This window comes from Hyperolius riggenbachi, chromosome 10 (genome assembly GCF_040937935.1).
Source record: "Hyperolius riggenbachi isolate aHypRig1 chromosome 10, aHypRig1.pri, whole genome shotgun sequence".
In the NCBI taxonomy this organism is placed as follows: Eukaryota; Metazoa; Chordata; class Amphibia; order Anura; family Hyperoliidae; genus Hyperolius; species Hyperolius riggenbachi.
Genome location: NC_090655.1, coordinates 11106039 through 11129343, shown reverse-complemented (window position 1 = coordinate 11129343; position 23305 = coordinate 11106039). Strand labels below are relative to the sequence as shown.

At 44.4% G+C, this 23305-nt stretch overlaps 1 protein-coding gene across 1 annotated transcript in view; it reads left to right on the top strand.

Moving 5' to 3' along the window:
* LOC137536060 (ovostatin-like) overlaps positions 1 to 23305 on the top strand; it is a 148153-nt gene that overhangs the window by 106332 nt on the left and 18516 nt on the right. Inside the window, exons 29-33 of the mRNA XM_068258032.1 lie at positions 7733 to 7956; positions 10671 to 10886; positions 14968 to 15092; positions 21946 to 22036; positions 23231 to 23302. Coding sequence (XP_068114133.1) covers positions 7733 to 7956; positions 10671 to 10886; positions 14968 to 15092; positions 21946 to 22036; positions 23231 to 23302 — 728 coding nt within the window. The remainder of the gene's footprint in view (positions 1 to 7732; positions 7957 to 10670; positions 10887 to 14967; positions 15093 to 21945; positions 22037 to 23230; positions 23303 to 23305) is intronic.

Below are 23305 nucleotides of genomic sequence, written 5' to 3'. Positions count from 1 at the left end.
AGGTGAGTACCCCCCAGAGGAACTTTTTTTCGTTACAGAGTCTCATTAAAGACCTCAGACCTGTTACATTTATGGTTTGTTTGTTTTTTCCCCAGTGAATGACAGCAACATTCTTTGTGCTACAGCTTAAGTCTTTCCTGACTTTTTTTTTTTTTAGTAGCAGCAAAGCATTGTACTGTGTTATCCATCAGTGAGAGCAGGATGTTTTGAAACAGGATGACAACTGTATTACATGTATTTATATTTACAAAACAATCTATGCATCTCCTGCTGACTGTATATATAGCTGTGTGCCCTAACATCTTGTATACAGGGACAAAGACTGAAGATGGCTCATTAGCTAAAGACTCACTGTTTTTTTTATTTTCAGTTAGCCAATCAATGGTATCATTCGGTTTCAAAACTTTAAAACTTCCTGCAGACTGATTTTAAGATCTGTCTTTTTCTTGCTCTAAGTGCAAAATTATCACTGTGTAAAGTACACCCGAGTTTATGCTAGGTACACACGATGCAATTTTCTGACAGATTTACTGTCAGATCGACTATTCCTAACATGCCCGATCTGCTGTCCAACCTGATTTCCGAACGATTTTCTGAATGATTTTTCATAGAAGTGAATGGAAAATCAATCGAAAAATGTATCGGAAATCAAAACATGTTGGAAGTAATCGATCTGGCAGTACTTCTGTCAGAAAATTGCATCATGTGTAGCTAGCATTACACTACATCTATGCCAGCGTGTGTAGTTTGGGATCCTTCTACTTACCTGTTCTCGGTTTTGGATGGGCTTCTCTCCATTGCACTGCCCTGCCACCTGTTTGTGGCTCCGACTGCAGCAAGTCGCACAGAGGACAAGGAAGCAACGCATGCTCTGGCCACTCACGCTCCCTGTAATTTCTCCCTCCTGTACGGATGTGAACAGCAGCCGGGGCTGGAAGTGTTATTGGTATGGGTACTTGACAAGTGCTGCTCTTACATGAGTGTCATTTCTGAAGTATGCAAGCAGCGCGGTGGCGTAGTGGTTAGCGCTCTTGCCTTACAATGCTGGGTTCCCAGTTTTAATCCCAGCCAGGTCAACATCTGCAAGGAGTTTGTATGTGTTAAGCTTGGGGGTGTAATCTCCACAGTCAGCATACAACACATAAGCTGACGTGAAGGAGGTACACACACCAGCACAAGGGATCAGGATATCCCCAGTTTAGTGGAGGAGAGGACTGACTCCAATAGGAGATTGTGGTGCACAGAGCCGGTGCAGATCTGAACAGCCACAAACACTTTCGTAATAACGTCTCAGCGCAAGGTAGCGCTGAGCGCATAAACCAGGACTGAGGAGACCAGGACAGGTAGATAGAATGAACGCTTGCTAGCTAGCGATTACTTAGCGACAGCAAGCGTCCAAAACCAGACAGACTGGAATGAGGCAGCCAATGCGTTGCGGCGATGGCGTGCCTCACAAAGACAGGACAGGAGAGACAGGAAATAGCAGGATCGAGATAGATGAACGTAACACAGATAAATATACAATAAGTATGTTTTCCTAGCGTATTACAATTACAGCTATCAATGAAACTATTCGTAACGTCTGACTAACATATGTATATATTGGCAATGAACCGATATATGACATAAGCAGGAACTCTGACTAAGACTGAAGTAATACAGGGAACAGGACTCAGAAGGATTCGCTATCTCTTCGCAGAGATAAACGCAATCCACAAACAGGACCAGGAACAGGATTCAGAAGGATTCGTTATCTCTTCGCAGAGATGAACGCAATCCACAAACAGGACCAGGAACAGGATAACTAGCTCAGCACGGGTGTTCACGATACGCGCAAACTACCAAAACGTGCTGGAAAACTGACTAGCTGAACACAGGAAATAAACAGTTCGTGTACGTATATATCAGCGACACTGATATATTAACGCAACACGAATACAAGGAAAATAACAAAATGCGCAAGTATGCGTATATATTGGCGATGAACCAATATATGACACAAGACAAGCAAGTAGCAACTTCTAGAACAAGAGCAGAACTAGGAGGACTCGCTGACCCCTTCGCAGGAGTCAGCGCAGTCCACACGGACCAGGAACGAGGTGGGGCACGAGCAGAGTAACAGATAGAGTCTGAAACTATGATAGCCCATGAGGCATTGCAGGAAGCAGTTCTTTATACTGAGGTCATCCAATGGGAGCAGACCTGCAGATTCCCACACAAGTGAATGGTAATTAATCACAGGCTGATAGCAGGAAAAGGCAGACAATGATATGCAGCCTGCAGGAAAGGGACCGCCCCTCCACTGCAGCAGACAATGTTTGTTTACACAAAAGCATATTAAACTGTCATAAACTTCAGAGCGACTGCAGATGGAATCAGCAACTAGTTTAAGTGCAAACCAAACTATGCAAGCAAATGCATGTAATGACATTAGAACTGCTTGGTTTGCAATACCAGTGCAGTCAGCAGTAAACGCTGCAGAAGCGATCATAACAGTACCCCCTCCCTTAAACGCGGCCTCTGGACGCCTATGAAAACTGACATATTTCTCCTGAACCACCCAAACCAAAAAATCAGAAGTGGGAAATCCAGCAAACTGATCTGACTGAAAATTCATGAAGGTCGGATCCGTCCGACAAAACCAAATTCCCGAATCAGTCTCACCAAAACTAGACCAATTGGAACCAGAACCTACCGAACCATGCCCGTCAGCACTACAAGCCTCAGTGTGACACCCATCAGAACCACGACTTCCAGAAAACAACCCCAAGAAACTCTCTGCGCGATACCCACCGCCTTCCAAGGACTGTCCAAAAACGCCAAAGCCTTTGCAATGCCCACCGGAACTGTCCCTACCAACACAAAACCCACCGTTGAACCAGTCCAAGGTACCAGGACAAGTTTCCTCAGAGATCTCCCAGAACACTTGGAAGCTCCAAAGAGATCCCCACAGGTCAGAACGCCCCTTAGGCTCACATGGAGAACTATCAAGAACCCCTATGGAACCCAGGGCAACTCCAGAGTCAGGGTCACAAGGACAAACATCAAGATCAGGGCTTTTAGGGACCAGAACCATCTCCGGGCATGCAGGCCAACCGGCAACATCAGAACATGTCTCCACTAGGGAAGCACGTGAGCACGCTAACACAGACACATCTGGGCAGTCTGGCATACGAAGCACATCTGGGCACACCGGCACAAGAGAAACCTCTGGGCATGTCAAGGAACTGCGAACCTCAAAGTCAGTCAAGACAGGACCGAAACCAGAACTGGGCAAAAAAAATTCATCATGACTAGACTTCATAGTTACTGGATTCTCACTAAAAACTGCAGGATCAGACTTAGATGTCGCTGATTCCAGCAGGGTTATTAACAAATCATGTTCAGGGGCATTTACAAGACAGGGCAAATCTTCTGATGTATGCACTGAACTAGACAGGGTTCCCATAGCTTCTTCTGGACTAGACAGAGACTCATCAAATACACTGGACTGGAGCTCATGAAGGGCAGCAAAGCAAGTCAATATTGCAGCAATCCCCACTGAACTAGGCAAAACTGAGTAACTCACTGGACAGGAAGGGGGCTCTGGAACTTCTGCCACACCGGCCAGAGAACCAGAATTTTCCAGGATACAGGGCTGGGTTTCAGAAACACTCATTAACCCGGACTGAAATTCTGAGATTTCTATTATTTTTTCCAGCGAGTCAGAATTATCCATGTTACAGGGCAAGACTTTTGAAACATTCAGAGGACAGGGCTGGAGTTCCTCGGCTGTTACAACACTGGAGAGGGACTCAACAACATTGGTTAAATCAGACTGTGTACAGGGCAAGGTATCTAACACACTTGCTGACAAGGACAATATTTCAATGACCTCTGCTTCGCTGGGCAGAAATTCATCAAGTTTTATTAGAGCAGACTGTAATTCCAAAACAGCTGCTAGACAAGTGAATATTACTGCAACACCAACTGAGGTAAGTAGTGCCTCAGACTGTTCTGCTAGAGGGTTTGAAGTATCCAAAGTACTGGGTGAAGCATAAGACTCTGTGACCACAGCTTCACTGGACAGGATCACCGAACAGTCCACACTGCAGGGCAAAACCATGGAAGCACCTGCTGGACAGCATAATGATTCTGTGACCTGAGTTTCATTGGAGAGATCTACTGCACAATTCATGGTACAGGGCAAGTTCACTGGAACATTTTCTGAACACGGTAATAATTCTGCGATTTCGGACTCACATAGCAGACGCTCTGAGTTATTCATGAAACTAGAGTGAGGTGTAGAAACAGGAAGATCAAAACACAATGTTTGCGCATCTAAATCACCATTCAATTGTGAAATTGGAAAATTCAGATGCTGGGGTTCTGAGATTTCTGGACAGGATTGTTGGGACTCAGAAACTGATGTAGTGCATCTATTGGCATCTGCTGGATCAGACAGGAGTTGAACTTTATTAACACAGGTAATTTCTGCAGAAGTGTTTGCAGAGACAGGTAAGATTTTTCTGGTGTCTGTTTCACTGAACAAAGATTCATGAGTACTGGCTAGGCTGGACTCAGAAGTCAGCAGGACCTCTGGGTCCTCTGCTGAGAAATTTGTGCAGGGCAAGATTAAGGAAGTATTAGTAATTTCTGTTTTACTGGGAAGTAACACTGAGTTATCCATGGTACAGGGTGGAATTACAGGAACTTCGATTTCACACAAAAGGAGCTCTGAATCACTCGCTGAATCAGCCAAAGGTGCTGAAGCAGGCGAGTCCTCAGGAACTGAGGAAGTGGAACAATCTCCACTTGACAGTGTGTCTTCCCTGGTATCAACTGATTGAATCACATAAAAATCGTCCAGAATCATTCTCCACACATCGATCAATGGAGCCACAAAGTCATACCCACACACACCAGTCTTTATTAGGTTATAGGCAGACTTAATGCATGCATTCAATACTAATTCACTTTTTGCACTGTAAAACTGACAAAATGAACTTGCATCTTTCTTCCATTCATAGACCAGAGCTTCCATCTCTCCTTTCTCAAATGGAGGATCCCATGCATATTTAACAGCTGAGCATTCCGGCTGATCATAGTTTGCAAATGTGTTAGTGGCAGAAACATACATTGGGTTATTTAGCAGGTGATTGGCCGATTTCTTATTCCTAAGGATCTCCAATACCTGTAGCAAGTATTGAACTGTAGTGTATGCAAATTTCCCTTGCTGCACGAATAAATTGATCTGTTCAATACTCTGTAATATATCTTCATAATCATATTCAGATAATTCATTTAAACAAGAACTTTTATTTTCCCTGGCTAGCAATGAAAGTTCATTAGTAGTTTCATAGGTCCATTTGACTCCCCTGAATGGTGACTGAATTTCATTATCTACTACTGGCGGAGTCTCATTACAGATCTGATGCGCAGTCGCCAAGGGCAACGACTCCGCTGATTGTAACGCTTTTCTTTTGGAGCGTTTACGTTTGGCTTTAGACCCTGCTGCCTTAGCAGAAGAAAAGTTATCAGAACAATTATCTGCTTGCTGATTATTTTTGTAGGCAGTAGAAGGAGCAGCTGATTGACAAGCTGCCAGGAGCTTATCAAAAGGGCTAGGCAAATCGGTTTTGCGCAGCCAGTTATGGATCACAAACGCTAGAAATTCCAGTGGTCTTTCTTTTAAATTGGTATGATCCAAGACATCGTAGGCCCACTGAAACAATCTTCCCTTAAATAAAACATAAACTAGCTGGGGGGCCCACGTTGAAACAGGAGTAGCCTGGAGCTCAGGATTGGCCAGGAACCTGGCACATTCAGAAAAAAACTCATTTTCTGTTTCAGAATTGAGCTTCTCAAATTTCTTAAAGGAACAGGAACCATAACAAACAGTGTCATTTTTGCTGGGAACCCCCCCCACAATGGGGATTGGTAATGGGGCTATCATAATGTTAAGCTTGGGGGTGTAATCTCCACAGTCAGCATACAACACATAAGCTGACGTGAAGGAGGTACACACACCAGCACAAGGGATCAGGATATCCCCAGTTTAGTGGAGGAGAGGACTGACTCCAATAGGAGATTGTGGTGCACAGAGCCGGTGCAGATCTGAACAGCCACAAACACTTTCGTAATAACGTCTCAGCGCAAGGTAGCGCTGAGCGCATAAACCAGGACTGAGGAGACCAGGACAGGTAGATAGAATGAACGCTTGCTAGCTAGCGATTACTTAGCGACAGCAAGCGTCCAAAACCAGACAGACTGGAATGAGGCAGCCAATGCGTTGCGGCGATGGCGTGCCTCACAAAGACAGGACAGGACAGTCAGGAAATAGCAGGATCGAGATAGATGAACGTAACACAGATAAATATACAATAAGTATGTTTTCCTAGCGTATTACAATTACAGCTATCAATGAAACTATTCGTAACGTCTGACTAACATATGTATATATTGGCAATGAACCGATATATGACATAAGCAGGAACTCTGACTAAGACTGAAGTAATACAGGGAACAGGACTCAGAAGGATTCGCTATCTCTTCGCAGAGATAAACGCAATCCACAAACAGGACCAGGAACAGGATTCAGAAGGATTCGTTATCTCTTCGCAGAGATGAACGCAATCCACAAACAGGACCAGGAACAGGATAACTAGCTCAGCACGGGTGTTCACGATACGCGCAAACTACCAAAACGTGCTGGAAAACTGACTAGCTGAACACAGGAAATAAACAGTTCGTGTACGTATATATCAGCGACACTGATATATTAACGCAACACGAATACAAGGAAAATAACAAAATGCGCAAGTATGCGTATATATTGGCGATGAACCAATATATGACACAAGACAAGCAAGTAGCAACTTCTAGAACAAGAGCAGAACTAGGAGGACTCGCTGACCCCTTCGCAGGAGTCAGCGCAGTCCACACGGACCAGGAACGAGGTGGGGCACGAGCAGAGTAACAGATAGAGTCTGAAACTATGATAGCCCATGAGGCATTGCAGGAAGCAGTTCTTTATACTGAGGTCATCCAATGGGAGCAGACCTGCAGATTCCCACACAAGTGAATGGTAATTAATCACAGGCTGACAGCAGGAAAAGGCAGACAATGATATGCAGCCTGCAGGAAAGGGACCGCCCCTCCACTGCAGCAGACAATGTTTGTTTACACAAAAGCATATTAAACTGTCATAAACTTCAGAGCGACTGCAGATGGAATCAGCAACTAGTTTAAGTGCAAACCAAACTATGCAAGCAAATGCATGTAATGACATTAGAACTGCTTGGTTTGCAATACCAGTGCAGTCAGCAGTAAACGCTGCAGAAGCGATCATAACAGTATGTTCTCCCCGTGTCTGCGTGGGTTTCCTCCAGGCACCCTGGTTTCCTCCCACATCCCATAAACATACAGTTAAGTTGATTGGCTTCCCCCTAAAATAGTCCCTAGACTATGATACATGCACTACAAGATATAGACATATGACTATGGTATGGACTAGATTGTGAGCCCCTCTGAGGCACAGTTAGTGACAAGACAATATACTCTGTACAGCGCTGCATAATATGCTGGTGCTATAAAATACTTAAAAAATAATAAATATGCAAGCCCAGAACACTATTGGCTGCTATGCAACTAGGCAGGAGGGCAAAATTACATGGAGTAGTTACTCAGGTATAGAATATGGATTTACCCAACATTTCCTGACTTTCCTCCCTTTGCCACTCTCTTTCTACAGATGGCACCATACACTGGCAGAGGAAGGACATGCCCGAGATTCGACCCGTTCCATTTTTCACGCCTGTGTATAGATCACCTGAGGTCCAGATCACCTCTTACGTGTTGATGAGTCTGGCAGGATCCACCTGCTGCAGATCTGAACTAAACATGACCACCATGGCCCAGATCACCCAATGGCTAGTCCGTCAGCAGAACTCTCATGGAGGATTCTCATCTACACCGGTAATTATGGAAGCCGTGAAATGCTAAAAATAATAGTGCATCAAATGTGTTTTGTCTTTTTTTTTTTTTTAAGAAATGCATTGCATAGTGATTTGTTTTATTTTCAGTGTATTTAAAAATTATGGTAAGGTTAGGATCGCAAAAAAAAAAAAAAGAGGTGGAACTTTCCTAAAAAAAAAAAAAAAAAATATATATATATATAAGATTTTCTTTTTGTATACTATTACTATTTTATATGTTTCTGATAATTAAAGCATGCCTGAACTCATTTAAGAAAAAAATGGTTTTATAGCTATTTAAAATAAATATCTAGGTTGTTTTTATTTCATTTATATGAGTTTAGATATGCTTTATTGTAAACATAGGAAACATGAAATTGTAAAAGTGTGTTACAAAGAAGACCTTTTATCTCTTTTTGCCATTCACCCTTCTAGCACTGGGTCCCTCAAAACATACTAAGCAAACAGCCCAAGGACATGTTACCCACACACCTCTTAAAAAAAAAAAAAAAAAACTACGGCATATATAGAAATCTTGAGCGAAAGGCAGATTTTTGCTCAATGTAGATGTATATAATGATTAAAGATGGCCAATCAGATTCTGATCATTCCAGGAGGCGTGGATATTTGGACCAAGCTGGGAACAGTCAGGCCCAATTAGATGCACTCCCTGCTGATTTGAACTGGCCCAAGGTCAAGATAAAATGTAGATAGTTTCCATACATTATACACTCACCTAAACGACTATTAGGAACACCATACTAATACGGTGTTTGACCCCCTTTTGCCTTCAGAACTGCCTTAATTCTACGTGGCATCTATTCAACAAGGTACTGAAAGCATTCTTTAGAAATGTTGGCCCATATTGATAGGACAGCATCTTGCAGTTGATGGAGATTTGTGGGAAGCACATCCAGGGCACGAAGCTCCCGTTCCATCACATCCCAATGATGCTCTATTGGGCTGAGATCTGGTGACTGTGGCGGCCATTTTAGTACAGTGAACTCATTGTCATGTTCAAGAAACCAATTTGAAATGATTTGAGCTTTGTGACATGGTGCATTATCCTGCTGGAAGAACCATCAGAGGATGGGGACATGGTGGTCATGAAGGGATGGACATGGTCAGAAACAATGCTCAGGTAGCCCGTGGCATTTAAACGATGCCCAATTGGCACTATGGGGCCTAAAATGTGCTAAGAAAACATCCCCCACACCATTACATCATCACTACCACCAGCCTGCACAGTGGTAACAAGGCATGATGAATCCATGTTCTCATTCTGTTTAAGCCAAATTCTGACTCTATCGAGACTCATCAGACCAGGCAACATTTTTCCAGTCTTCAACTGTCCAATAATTGTGAGCTTGTGCAAATTGTAGCCTCTTTTGTAGTGCAGATGAGTGGTACACGGTGGGGTCTTCTGCTGTTGTACTGCATCTGCCTCAAGGTTGTGTGTATTGTGGCTTCACAAATGCTTTGCTGTATACCTTGGTTGTAATGAGTGGTTATTTCAGTCAACGTTGCTCTTCTATCAGCTTGAATCAGTCGGCCCATTCTCCTCTAACCTCTAGCATCAACAAGGCATTTTCGCTCCCACAGGACTGCCGCAGACTGGATGTTTTTCCCTTTTCACACCATTCTTTGTAAACCCTAGAAATGGTTGTGTGTGAAAATCCCAGTAACTGAGCAGGCTGTGAAATACTCAGACCGGCCCGTCTGGCACCAACAACCATGCCACGCTCAAAATTGCTTAAATCGCCTTTCTTCCCATGCTGATATTCAGCTTGGAGTTCAGGAGATTGTCTTGACCAGGACCACACCCCTAAATACATTGAAGCAACTGCCATGTGGTTGGTTGATTAGATAACTGTATTAATGAGAAATTGAACAGCTGTTCCTAATAATCCTTTAGGTGAGTGTATACAGCATGTAAAAAAGGACAACATGGGAGAATAAAATGGGGACATTTTTTTTTCCAATTCCAAATTAAAGATGGCCCACAACAAGTATAGTCTCCTTTCCGTGTTTGAGCAAGTCAAAAAGGGAATAATTAGTGTCGGGCGGAGCCCTTCATCAGGCACATCGCCCAAAACACTGAGACATATCCGCAGGGCCCCACCCTCATATCCGCAGGGCCCCACCCTCATACTGGGAAAAGCTGCTGCCAACCCCCTCAAACCTCACCCCCCCCCCCCCCCCACACACACATTGGCTAGTTCTCCTCTTTAATCAGCCCCTTTCTCCCACCCCTTAAAATTTAATGTGGAGGGGACCACAGACAGTTTCACCCCAAGGCCCCTGCCCACCACATATGGCTGCCCCTCTTACTTCCACAGCTGACCAATAGATCAGCACAGTGTTTGCAACTCACCCACCCAAGTCGCAGTACCACATGTGCCCCAGCTGCAGTTTAGGATTCCGCAGCTGGGATGTGTAGTGTGCACCCATGGGAGAAGGGGGCGGGGGGAGTGTGTGTAATGTGTCAGGCCCCAGCCTCATGTTTGGGGGGGAGGAGTGTGCCACTGTTCAGGCCCCAGCCTCATCTTGGGCCCCATACTGATGTCCCTCCTGTGATGTCCTGTTGGCGGCCCTGCATATACCAGTTCAAACACCAGAGGAGGTTAACATTGGTCATTGGAATTTTTTCTGAAAAGGGGAAGTTGGAAATCTAAACATCACATATATTCACAAATGTTTTTGTCTATCTTCCAGGACACGGTTGCCGCTATCCAGGCTCTCTCGGAAGTGGCTCGTATTTTCTACATCCCCAATCCCCAACAAACCGTCCTGGTCACAAAGGACAATGCAGAAGTCGCTAACTTTAACCTGAACAAAGAGAACAGGCTGATTGCGCAGCGACAGGCTCTGCCTGATGCCAACGGGAACTACAACATCCAAGTGTCCGGAAGCGGCTTCTGTCTGGTCCAGGTGAGGTCATTACAACTGTCTCAGGATAACTGCTAAACAGTAAAGCAAAGATCATTTAAAGAGGCCCTGTAGTGACATATACAGTAGAATCCCATTATGGTAAACTGTGATATAGTAAACCTCTGACTATAGTAAACGCAGTCCCCCCCAGGTCCCAACCAGGAACCTGTATGAATATACAATGTATCACGTATCTTAAACTACTTTTCCTGGTCCCTTGGGGTCTACTATAAAGGAAATTTACTGTAGTAGAATGGTAGAGAACAGAGCTGCCAGCAGAATACTGTGCAATTGGCTAAAATTCTGAAAAAGGGAGAGGTAATGGTGGACTTACCCACTCCAAAGGACATAACTTAAAGAAGAACTCCAGTGAAAATAATGTAATAAAACATTCATTCATTTCATTTTTACAGTAATTATGTATAAATGATTTAGTCAATGTTTGCCCATTGTAAAATCTTTTAAATCCCTGATTTTACATTCTGACATTTATTACATGGTGACATTTTTACTGCCGGCAGGTGATGTAGCTGCTGCATGCTTTTTTGACAGTTGGAAACAGCTGTAAACGGCTATTTCCCACAATGCAACAAGGTTCACAGACAGGAAACTGCCAGGAGTACCACGGTCCTCAGAGTTTCTCGTGGGAGAGATTTCAACACAATATCAGCCCTACAGCGTCCCCTGATGGGCTATTTGTGAAAAGGAATAGATTTCTCATATAAAAGGGGGTATCAGCTACTGATTGGGATAAAGTTCAATTCTTGGTCGGAGTTTCTCTTTAAACGTAATGATGTTTAAACAGAAAATGCATTTATAAACTTCTCGATAATATGCAGCGTGTTTCGCAGGCGCGATCCTAACAGAAAATTCATTTATAAACTCCTCGATAATATGCAGCGTGTTTCGCAGGCGCGAGCCTGCTTCATCGGGCAGTAGAAAGAAGTATACAGCTAACACCGTCCAGGTCCGAATTAAGCGCCTCTGTGTTAGACACTCTGTTTCTCTATTTACGTTTAAGTTGTGTCTTTTGGAGTAGGTAAGTCCACCACTACCTCTCCCATTTTAAGAATTTTAGGCAATTATATTCTGCTGGCACCTCTGTTCTCTGCTCTGCCAAAGTCCACCCCAGGTGGAGGGGTGTTTTACCCCCCTTTCTTCCTCCGATCTACAGAGAGCCACTTCTTAGAGCTGGTCCACACTAGGTCCGAAAACGTATCCGTGGCTGCGTTTTTCAAACCTGATGAAAAACGGAGTCCCGGATACTAATGTTCAAAATAGCAGCCAGCCTCACCCAAGTAAAAAACGCATCCGTCTGCGTTTGCGGGGATCCATTTTCAAAACCTGAATGGAAGGCCTGGATCTGCTGCATTTTCACGCAACGGATCAGGACCACGGATACACGCAGGGGTAGTGAAAGCAATGAGAAAACGCATCTCCAGCTCCACAGGCAAAGAACGGATGTTAAAACGGATAGCCTCAGCTTTATGATTGGCCCAAAAAAATCCTCCCACTCCTTCCTAATGATGGAGACGTTTTCTGTCAGGGAAAAACCTGAACGGAAACTGATGCAAAACTGATGCACTTTCATCAGTTTGCAGTACGGTGGGTACTTCCCCTGATCCGGACTGCAGTGTCCGTCCTGCAACTGGGTCTAGTGTGGACCCACTCTTACTCCTGAGCGGGAAAAGGTCTAATCTCCCCATCTGCCTATACAGTGGTTGCATGAGTGGTAACCCACATTTGTGAGTAGAACGATACTTGCTTAACCTATCGCCAACCACGTCACACCGATGGGGGTGCACAGGACTGCCTAGTGCCTAACTCCGATCGGCGTTTAGTCCTAGGGAGCGTGTCTTGCAGGAGATCGCACCCGCTGATGCACGCGCATCTCCGCTTGGTAGGCGGAGCTCATCGCTAGGAGACTGGAGACGGCGAAACCGCTGTCTATAAACATAGTACAGCGCTGCGCTCTTAGGCTGCGCTGTACTGGGGGACACAGGAGCAATCCGCTGTGATAGACTGAATCGCTATGATTGGCTGACTGGGGGAGGGAAAGATGGAAAATTAATTAAAAAAATAAACTTTTTTACTAAAAAAAAAATCACAAATATTTGTAATAAAAAAATAAACATTGCAGGAGCGATCAGACCCCACCAGCAGAGAGCTCTGTTGGTGGGGAGAAAAGGAAGAGGGGGGGGGGGGGGGGGGGGAAATCACTTGTGGCGGAGTACAGCCCTGCAGCTGGCCTTAAAGCTGCAGTGGCCTGTTTTACAAAAAATGGCCTTGTCACTAGGGGGGGTTTAATACCGCGGTCCTCCAGAGGTTAATTACCTACCCTCCGTACCAATACATACTACAATATTTTGAGCTCTCGGTGTCCCTTGTTTTCTGTTCTTGTTTACTGTAGTAGAATGCGGTAAATTATTGAGGATACCCACTTGTCATTTCCCTGGTTTCAGTATCAGAAACACTTCCTATAGCATACATTATATGTATACAGTATATACTGCTGTATATTTGTATGTAAGCCTTTAACTGCATTGGAAATTCAGATTGATAAAAACATTGAAGAGAACAAAACGTGAACACCGCCAAGGCCTCTGTTGACCGATATTGTTTAAAACTTATTTTGGTACACGAGGTAGAGAACTAATAGCCACATAAAATCTCTCTGTCATAATTTTTGTGAAAATAACGAACCAATTAGCTTGGGATTTTTTGAGGTAAAGCGGTTCCATTTTTCCTCTCTACTGGCTAAACTGCTAATCATGTGAGTCTCCTCAGAGCTCCGGTAGATGGCAAGTTTTGCTTTGAATACAGTAACTTGAAAGCAGGGGTGTAACTAGAAGGGAACAACCCCTGTGACCGCAGGGGGCAGGCAGAGCTGTAAGGGGGCCCCAACTTCTACTTCACTCCCTCCGACAAAACGGGTCCATCCTTCAGATCAGGGGCTTGATTCACAAAGCGGTGCTAACCTACTTAGCACGTCTAAAGTCTTAAGGCGCGCTAACCAGGGTGCTAAGTAGGTTAGCACCGGTTTTCTCAATTGAGAAATCCGGTGCTAACCTACTTAGCACCCTGGTTAGCATGTCTAAAGACTTTAGACGTGCTAAGTAGGTTAGCACCGCTTTGTGAATCAAGCCCCAGGTGTTTTGTGGCTGCACTTGTTATGGGTGTAAAGACTACAATGGCCATACTTGTTTTGTAACCCTTGCACAGCCACGTTTCCAGCTAACCTATTCTGGGGGCATCTATACCTAGCTAGCCTATACTGAGGCCACCTATACCTAGCTAGCCTATACTGGCTGCACCTATACCTAGCTAATCTATACTGAGGTCACCTGTACCTAGCTAACCAATACTAGTGGCACCTATACCTAGCTAACCTATACTGGCTTAACCTATACCTAGCTAGCCTTTGCTGATAGCACCTATACCTAGCTAACTTACACTGGTGGCACCTATACCTAGCTAACTTATACTGGTGGCACCTATACCTAACTAACCTATACTGGGGCACCTATACCTAACTAACCTATACTGGGGCACATACTGCTGGCTACATATACGGGGGGCACCTATACCTAACTAACCTATACTGGGGGCACCTACAGCTGGCTACCTACACTGGAGACACATATGTCTGGCTCTCTATACTGGAGGCACCTATATCTGGGATACCTATACTTGTGGCACCTATGCCTAGCTACCTATACTAGGACCACCTATGCCTGGCTACCTATACTGGGAGTACTTACGCCTGGCTATATATACTGGGGACACCCATAGCTGACTATCTATACAGGGAGAGTAATATTGGGACGCCAGTTCACCGGGGAAGTGGGGGGGGGGGGGGGTGCAATTATGACACCCTCGCCCTGGGTGCAATTTTGCTTAGAAACTGCCTTGCCCTTGCAAGATGAGTGGCAAGGTTGTGAGGGTTACAAACAGTTGCCAAGGAAAAGCATGTGAATATGAGTGGGTACCATTCAAGTTTTGTGTGGGTGGGGGCATGATTTGTAGTTATGGCCCTACTTGAAAGTCATGTTTTTAACTGTATTTTTCTGTTTGCCTCTAGACTACAGTTGGCTACAACATCCCGATACCCAAAGAGGACTCCGCCTTCACGCTGGCTCTGTCTGCCTCCTCAGACAACTGCATCAATGAGGTGGCCTACAGCATAAACCTGACTGTGAGCCTGAGGTAAGTAGCTCTATCGGAAGTGTCCAGTATTGTAACAAGCGCAGCCGCGGCGGACTGCATCGCCACCGCGGCTGCTTCTGGGCCCTTGTCCGTCTCTCCGGCGTCTAGGACGCCGGGGACGGAACTATCTTTTCCCTGCAAGGTCCCTGCAAGGCGTGCATAGACAGGACCTTTATCCGAGGAGAAGGCTCGTCAGCTGACCTACTGGTCAGCTGACATCAGTGGAGTCTCACGGCGCCCCGGATTGGCTACTGCAGGGGGCGTGCCAGTGAGGTCTCCTCTGCTTCTTAAGCCTTCGGGCTTCACTCTAGCGCTGTCTTTTGTCGTGAATGCTTGCATGTTAGCGCTCAGACCTTAGAATAGATCCCAGGTGATGATGCTAAGTGATCACTCGGTTGCAGTACAATCTGACTCACCTGTTCCCAGGCAATTACTAGTGCAATATTGGTTGTGTCTCGTAGGCTGCAGTGCAGTCTGAATTGCCTACTCCTTAGGCGACCAGTAGTTGCAGCATTGTCTGTGCCTCCTGCTCCTAGGCTGCAGTACGGTCTGAGCCGCCTACTCCTTAGGCGGCCATTAGTTACAGCTTTGCCTGTGCCCCCGCTCCTCGGGAGATTCTATCCCAGTTTCAGTATCCCCAGCTTGCTGGGGTTTGTACTTTATTATACGGGTGGTCAGTGTATCTTTCGTACCTCGCCAGCATCTCTGGTGAGGTCTTGCCAAACTACGAGGTCACCATTTCCGTTAGTGTGTTCACAGAGCCCCGGAGGTCTGGCCGTATTTAGTACTGCCGTGTAGTTACTGTCAGCCAGCACCTCTGTAGGGGCCTAGCCTATGTGGCTCTGAGGCTCATCAGCTCCACTGATGAACACTCGTTATTTATTCATTATCCTCACTAGCTCCACTGGTGAGGTGTTGCCTAGTGATTGAGGGGACCTTCCCAGCTTCTCTGGAAGGTTCAGCCGAAACCGCCGGAGTCTAGTGTCACCTTTCCAGCTCCCCTGGAAAGGTCTGGCGTAGATTTTTTTTTTTGCTACCTGTCAACTAGTTCCTTGCCAGCTCCTCTGGTGAGAACTAGTCGGTTCATTCTTGCAGACGCCTGGTCGATATTCCAGGCTATCTGGTAAAGCTCTGTTAGTACCTGTTTGAGTGGTTCTTGTCTCTCGCCAGCACCCCTGGCAGAGACCAGCTATACTACCGCTGTATTTTCTGCCTGTACCTTTCCCAGCCTCACTGGGGAGGTTCTGGTCAAATATGTCCTGTTTAGTTCTGATAAAACTATTAAAGTTACTGTTGCACCAAATCACTACACACTCAGCTCTTTGTCTGCTATACTAGTATTATTGGTGATTCTGCAGATCACACATAATCAGGTATAGCGTCTGCATTATTGGTGATTCTGCAGATCACCAAATAATCAGACGTCTGAGTGGCGGCACTAAACCGTCACAAGTATGTGTACTATCACTCCTGCTACCCTTGTCCTACCTCCAGGTTCACACAAAAGGGTAGAGCAGCACTACAGCAAATCCGAAGCAAAAATCAACTTATGAGATCTATGTGAAGTAGGGATAACAAAAATTAGTAGCACAGAAAAGAGTCTCAAGTTGTTTTCTAGCACAGCTCAGCTCAGCTGTTATCCATGCAAAAGAGCTTCTATGAGTTATTCGACTAACTTGGTCAACACAGTCCTGTTTTGTGAAGTTCTTAAAGGACCAGTATGGCAAAAAAATCGTAAAATGTAAAATACAAATAAACATAGACACATAAGATGTACATTTATCCCAGAGTAAACTGATCCATAAATTACTTTTCTCCTATGTTGCTGTCATTTACTGTAGGCAGTAGAAATCTGACAGAACCAACAGATTTTGGACTAGCCCATCTCCTCATGGGGTTTCTCAGGGTTTTCTTTATTTTCAAAAGCACTTAGCGAATGGCAGTTGCTCCGTCCAACTGCCAAAAAAGTGTACAGTGAGCAGGGAGGCTGGCCTGAATCTTTATATAAATACTTTTCAGGGAATGCCTTTATAAACAAAAAGGCCATGCTGAGAATCCCGCTTGAGGGGATAGACTAGTCCAAAACCTGTCGATTCTGTCAGATCTCTACTACTTACTGTAAGTGACAGCAACATAAGAGAAAGGTAATTTATGGCTCATTTTACTCTGGAAGAAATGTACTTCGTATGTATGTATTTACATGCATTTTAAATGTTACCATTTTTCGCGATAGTGGTTCTTTAAACAACCAAGAAACAGACAGCTGAGATAAGTTTTTACTGCAGGAAAGTTCAAAGAGACATTAGCTCTGCTCTGTTTTACAGCTTAAAGAGTGTGGTTTCTAAACTGCAAGTTTGACAGAATGATGCAATGTTATAAATAAAGATACAGTATATAACTAATAATAAAAATACAAGACTATTTTCTTTGCTTCTGATGCTCTATGTATTATCCGTACTACACATACAATTCATTATATCATAAGTCTATTTTCACTTCCGATTTGCTTTAACTGTTTCTGTGATCCGTAAGTTATTTAGTTGGGCAGCACGGTGGCGTAGTGGTTAGCGCTCTCGCCTTGCATCGTTCAAATCACAGCCAGGTCAACATCTGCAAGGAGTTTGTATGTTCTCCCCGTGTCTGTGGGGTTTCCTGTGGGAACTCTAGTTTCCTCCACATCCCAAAAAACATACAGATAAGTTAATTGGCTTCCCCCTAAATTGGCCCTAGACTCATACCTCCCAACTTTTTGATATGAAAAAGAGGGACACTTAAGCCATGCCCCTGCCACACCCCTGACCGCACCCCCATCACATCCCCAAATCACGCATACCATAAAGATTTCATAAGAAAAATATGTTTTATAATTCAAACCACACTGCTCCTTTCTATCCTGGTTCATTTTCCTTCATATTAACATTTTACAATTAGTAATATATCAATTTAAAGGATGGGAATAAAGTTCAGAGTCAAACACATTTTTGTAGTAGAGAAATATATATATTTACATCGAAAGAGGAACAAAGTCCTGAAAGAGGGACAAATGAGGAGGAAAGAGGGAGAGAGGGACAGGGGCTCCCAAAGAGGGACAGTCGGGAGCTATGCCTAGACTACATACAACTACATGGAATGCAGAGCGGCGACCAGGAGGCACAGAGAGTCGTAGAGCTGCCGGCCAGAGCTCCGACTCACACAGGACTGAAGGGCAATCGTTACCTAAACGGCTCCTAGGGAGCGTGAGTATACTAACGATATGTCTACCTACAAGAGCGGGACATCAACCACGGAGGTCTGTCTGACACTCTAAGCAAATACAGCATCACAAATACGCATCTACTTAAGTGCCCACATATAGATCAGCGGCATCTTACAGAGACTTTTGTGGATTCGTATGATAACTATCTGGATTATTACATACAAAAAGGAAGACTTTGTGATACACCCTGTGGAACTTTTTTTTCTTTTTCCTATAAAGACCCGGAGCGCATATATATATATATATATATATATATATATATATATATATATATATATATATATAAAAAACATAATTTTATGCGCTGTATATGCCAATGGTAAAGAATTTATTTTTATTCAAGTTTTAATAAAGTACAATTAAGCTGATAAATAAATATGAATTTTTATTAAATTATTAAGCAAATCTATTCTATACTAATGATAATCAATTCCAGCGCTACCTGTCAACCCAATCCTACAGAGTAACAGATATACCAGTTTGATTTCGTTATGTTAGGAATACCTGACAAGTATGATCAGGACTCAGGAGGTACCCTAAATAAGTTTTAGTTATGTCTATATCAGTCAGTATTTAATATTCATTAAGGTAAATCTTGTTTATTAATCCATAGATCCAATCTCTCTTTAAATTTCTCAGTTGTACTGTTCACATTAACATACAGTGGCTTGCAAAAGTATTCGGCCCCCTTGAAGTTTTCCACATTTTGTCACATTACTGCCACAAACATGAATCAATTTTATTGGAATTTCACATGAAAGACCAACACAAAGTGGTGTACACGTGAGAAGTGGATCGAAAATCATACATGATTCCAAACATATTTTAAAAATAAATAACTGCAAAGTAGGGTGTGCGTAATTATTCAGCCCCCTTTGGTCTGAGTGCAGTCAGTTGCCATTAGACATTGCCTGATGAGTGCTAATGACTAAATAGAGTGCACCTGTGTGTAATCTAATGTCAGTACAAATACAGCTGCTCTGTGACGGCCTCAGAGGTTGTCTAAGAGAATATTGGGAGCAACAACACCGTGAAGTCCAAAGAACACACCAGACAGGTCAGGGATAAAGTTATTGAGAAATTTAAAGCAGGCTTAGGCTACAAAAAGATTTCCAAAGCCTTTAACATCCCGCGGAGCACTGATAAAGCGATCATTCAGAAATGGAAGGAGTATGGCACAACTGTAAACCTACCAAGACAAGGCCATCCACCTAAACTCACAGGCTGAACAAGGAGAGCACTGATCAGAAATGCAGTCAAGAGGCCCATGGTGACTCTGGACGAGCTGCAGAGATCTACAGCTCAGGTGGGGGAATCTGTCCATGGGACAACTATTAGTCGTGCACTGTACAAAGTTGTCCTTTATGGAAGAGTGGCAAAAAGAAAGCCATTGTTACCAGAAAAGTATAAGAAGTCCCGTTTGCAGTTTGCCACAAGCCTTGTGGGGGACACAGCAAACATGTGGAAGAAGGTGCTCTGGTCAGATGAGACCAAAATGGAACTTTTTGGCCAAAATGCAAAAGGCTATGTGTGGCGGAAAACTAACACTGCACATCACTCTGCACACACCATCCCCACTGCCAAATATGGTGGTGGCAGCATCATGCTCTGGGGGTGCTTCTCTTCAGCAGGGACAGGGAAGCTGGTCAGAGTTGATGGGAAGATGGATGGAGCCAAATATAGGGCAATCTTGTAAGAAAACCTCTTGGAGTCTGCAAAAGACTTGAGACTGAGGCGGAGGTTCACCTTCCAGCAGGACAACGACCCTAAACATAAAGCCAGGGCAACAATGGAATGGTTTAAAACAAAACCTATCCATGTGTTAGAATGGCCCAGCCAAAGTCCAGATCTAAATCCAATGGAGAATCTGTGGCAAGATCTGAAAACTTCTGTTCACAAACGCTGTCCATCTAATCTGACTGAGCTGGAGCTGTTTTGCAAAGAAGAATGGGCAAGGATTTCAGTCTCTAGATGTGCAAAGCTGGTAGAGACCCCAAAAGACTGGAAGCTGTAATTGCAGCAAAAGGTGGTTCTACAAAGTATTGACTCAGGGGGCTGAATAATTACGCACACCCCATTTTGCAGTTATTTATTTGTAAAAAATGTTTGGAATCATGTATGATTTTCGTTCCACTTCTCACGTGTACACCACTTTGTATTGGTCTTTCACGTGGAATTCCAATAAAATTGATTCATGTTTGTGGCAGTAATGTGACAAAATGTGGAAAATGTCAAGGGGGCCGAATACTTTTGCAAGCCACTGTATATTCGCTCATATTGGCAGTTAGTATTACGAATTTGTAGAATATCAACCATTTCGGGACTAATTGAGTCTCTTCAGTGTCTGGCTATTGCCACTTTTGTGGCTAGCATAATTTTGTCCATTAGAAATCTATATGGTATAGGAGTCAGGTTGATATCTACCGTATATTCCGGCGTATAAGATGACTGGGCGTATAAGACGACCCCCCAACTTTTCCAGTTAAAATATAGAGTTTGGGATATACTCGCCGTATAAGACTACCCCTCTTCCAACGCACACCAAATAAAAATAAAAAAAATCATGTACTGGTGCTGTGTATGAACAGATACTAGTGCTGTACTGTATGTGTTACCCAGTATATAACAGTATATAGTCAATTGACTTGTTGCATTAGTCAACTCTCCTTAAGTAGACTGGTCAGCTCTCCTTGTCTACCTGTTTATCAGAGCGGTATGGAAGAATAGATTGCGCTCCCGCATCAGGGAGATCTGAGAGGCGGTAACAGGGTAAGGCGTATCACCCGGCATCAATGACACCCGGCGTATAAGACGACCCCCAACTTTTCAGACGATTTTCAAGGGCTAAAAAGTAGTCTTATACGCAGGAATATATAGTATATTAAAAAGTGCTAGACCTGGGTTAGGTTTAATTCTTGAACTTGTTATATGGGAGATAAGTGAAAAGGTTTGGTGCCACCGTTTTTTAATGTATGGCCAGCTCCACCATATGTGAAAGATTGATCCCTTTTTCGAGCAGTTTCTATAAACGCCTATCTGAGTGACTATTGGAGAATAAAGCCATTTTACTGGGAGTGTAACACCACCGCAACAAAAGCTTGTAGTATAATTCTTTGTGGTTGACACATAGGGTGAGATTGATTGAGAATGCTATGGCTTTAGACCATTGGGTTGTTGAATATGGGGAGGATATTTCATCTTCACTTACTCAACAAATCAGGCTTTAGAAAAACAGCTGCTATTAGATCACGGGAAGATATAATATTTCTTATTTTCAAATGTTAATATGAAGGAAAATGTACCAGGATAGAAAAGAACCAGTGTGGTTTGAATTATAAAACAACCAATTTTTCCTATGACATTTTTATGGTATATGTGTCTAAGGGGGTGTGCCGGGGGTGTGATCAGGGGGTATGGCTTAACTGTCCCTTTTCCTTCTCTTAAAAAGTTTGGAGGTATGGATGCACTACTTAATGTCTCAGGTACACTTTAAGCTTCTCTTTTCTAAACAAGGCCCTTGATAGCAGTAGCACTACCTATTGTACATTGTAAGTATTATTACTAGCAAACTCATGATTTTTGTTTCTTTTTATCAAGCTATCAAGGAAATAAGAATTCTTCCGGCATGGCACTTACAACAATCAGACTGATGTCTGGTTACAATGCAGACTACTGGTCCCTGAAAGAGGTAAGGGTGTCCCTCTCCAGACCGCCAGGCATGCGGTACTCTGCCTATACTCCTATCCTCAGCCCGTACTCCTATCCTCAGCCCGTACTCCTGTCCTCAGCCCGTACTCCTGTCCTCAGCCCGTACTCCTGTCCTCAGCCCGTACTCCTGTCCTCAGCCCGTACTCCTGTCCTCAGCCCGTACTCCTGTCCTCAGCCCGTACTCCTGTCCTCAGCCCGTACTCCTGTCCTCAGCCCGTACTCCTGTCCTCAGCCCGTACTCCTGTCCTCAGCCCGTACTCCTGTCCACAGCCCGTACTCCTGTCCACAGCCCGTACTCCTGTCCACAGCCCGTACTCCTGTCCACAGCCCGTACTCCTGTCCACAGCCCGTACTCCTGTCCACAGCCCGTACTCCTGTCCACAGCCCGTACTCCTGTCCACAGCCCGTACTCCTGTCCACAGCCCGTACTCCTGTCCACAGCCCGTACTCCTGTCCACAGCCCGTACTCCTGTCCACAGCCCGTACTCCTGTCCACAGCCCGTACTCCTGTCCACAGCCGGTACTCCTGTCCACAGCCCGTACTCCTGTTCACAGCCCGTACTCCTGTTCACAGCCCGTACTCCTGTCCACAGCCCGTACTCCTGTCCACAGCCCGTACTCCTGTTCACAGCCCGTACTCCTGTTCACAGCCCGTACTCCTGTCCACAGCCCGTACTCCTGTCCTTAGCCCGTACTCCTGTCCTCAGCCAGTACTCCTATACCCACCAGTTGGTGGAAATCTCATCCAGAACCCTGGATGAGTCCCAGTAGTAGAATCTTCCTTAGCAAATGAAAAGATATTTGCATTTCCATATATGGCTCTCTTGCCTCCCCTGAATAAATCCTGGACCCCCTTCACCTTATCCCCTTTCACCTTTCAGGACTGGCCAATCAGAAAAGAAAAAATGGAAAATGTACAACTACAGCTTTGGTTTTTGGTGCCCATCAGACCGAATCCTGAAACAGGATAGGTGCGAGGTCAACAGGGTCATCTGTGTCTTAAGCTGCTAAGTGCCACCAGCCCATCCCTACACCTGAATGCTTTACCTGTAGTTTCTGTACTCTTATAGGAACTTCTTCTAGTCAGATGGGGACAGCATGCTGTGAGAAGCGTGACATGTTGCTTCTATCCAAAATTATTTCCATACGATAAACTTTATTTGTTGTTTTCTAGTTGGAGAACCAGGGCGTTGTTTCCAAAGCTGAAGAGAACTCTAAAGGAGAAGTTGAAATCTATCATGATTCTGTA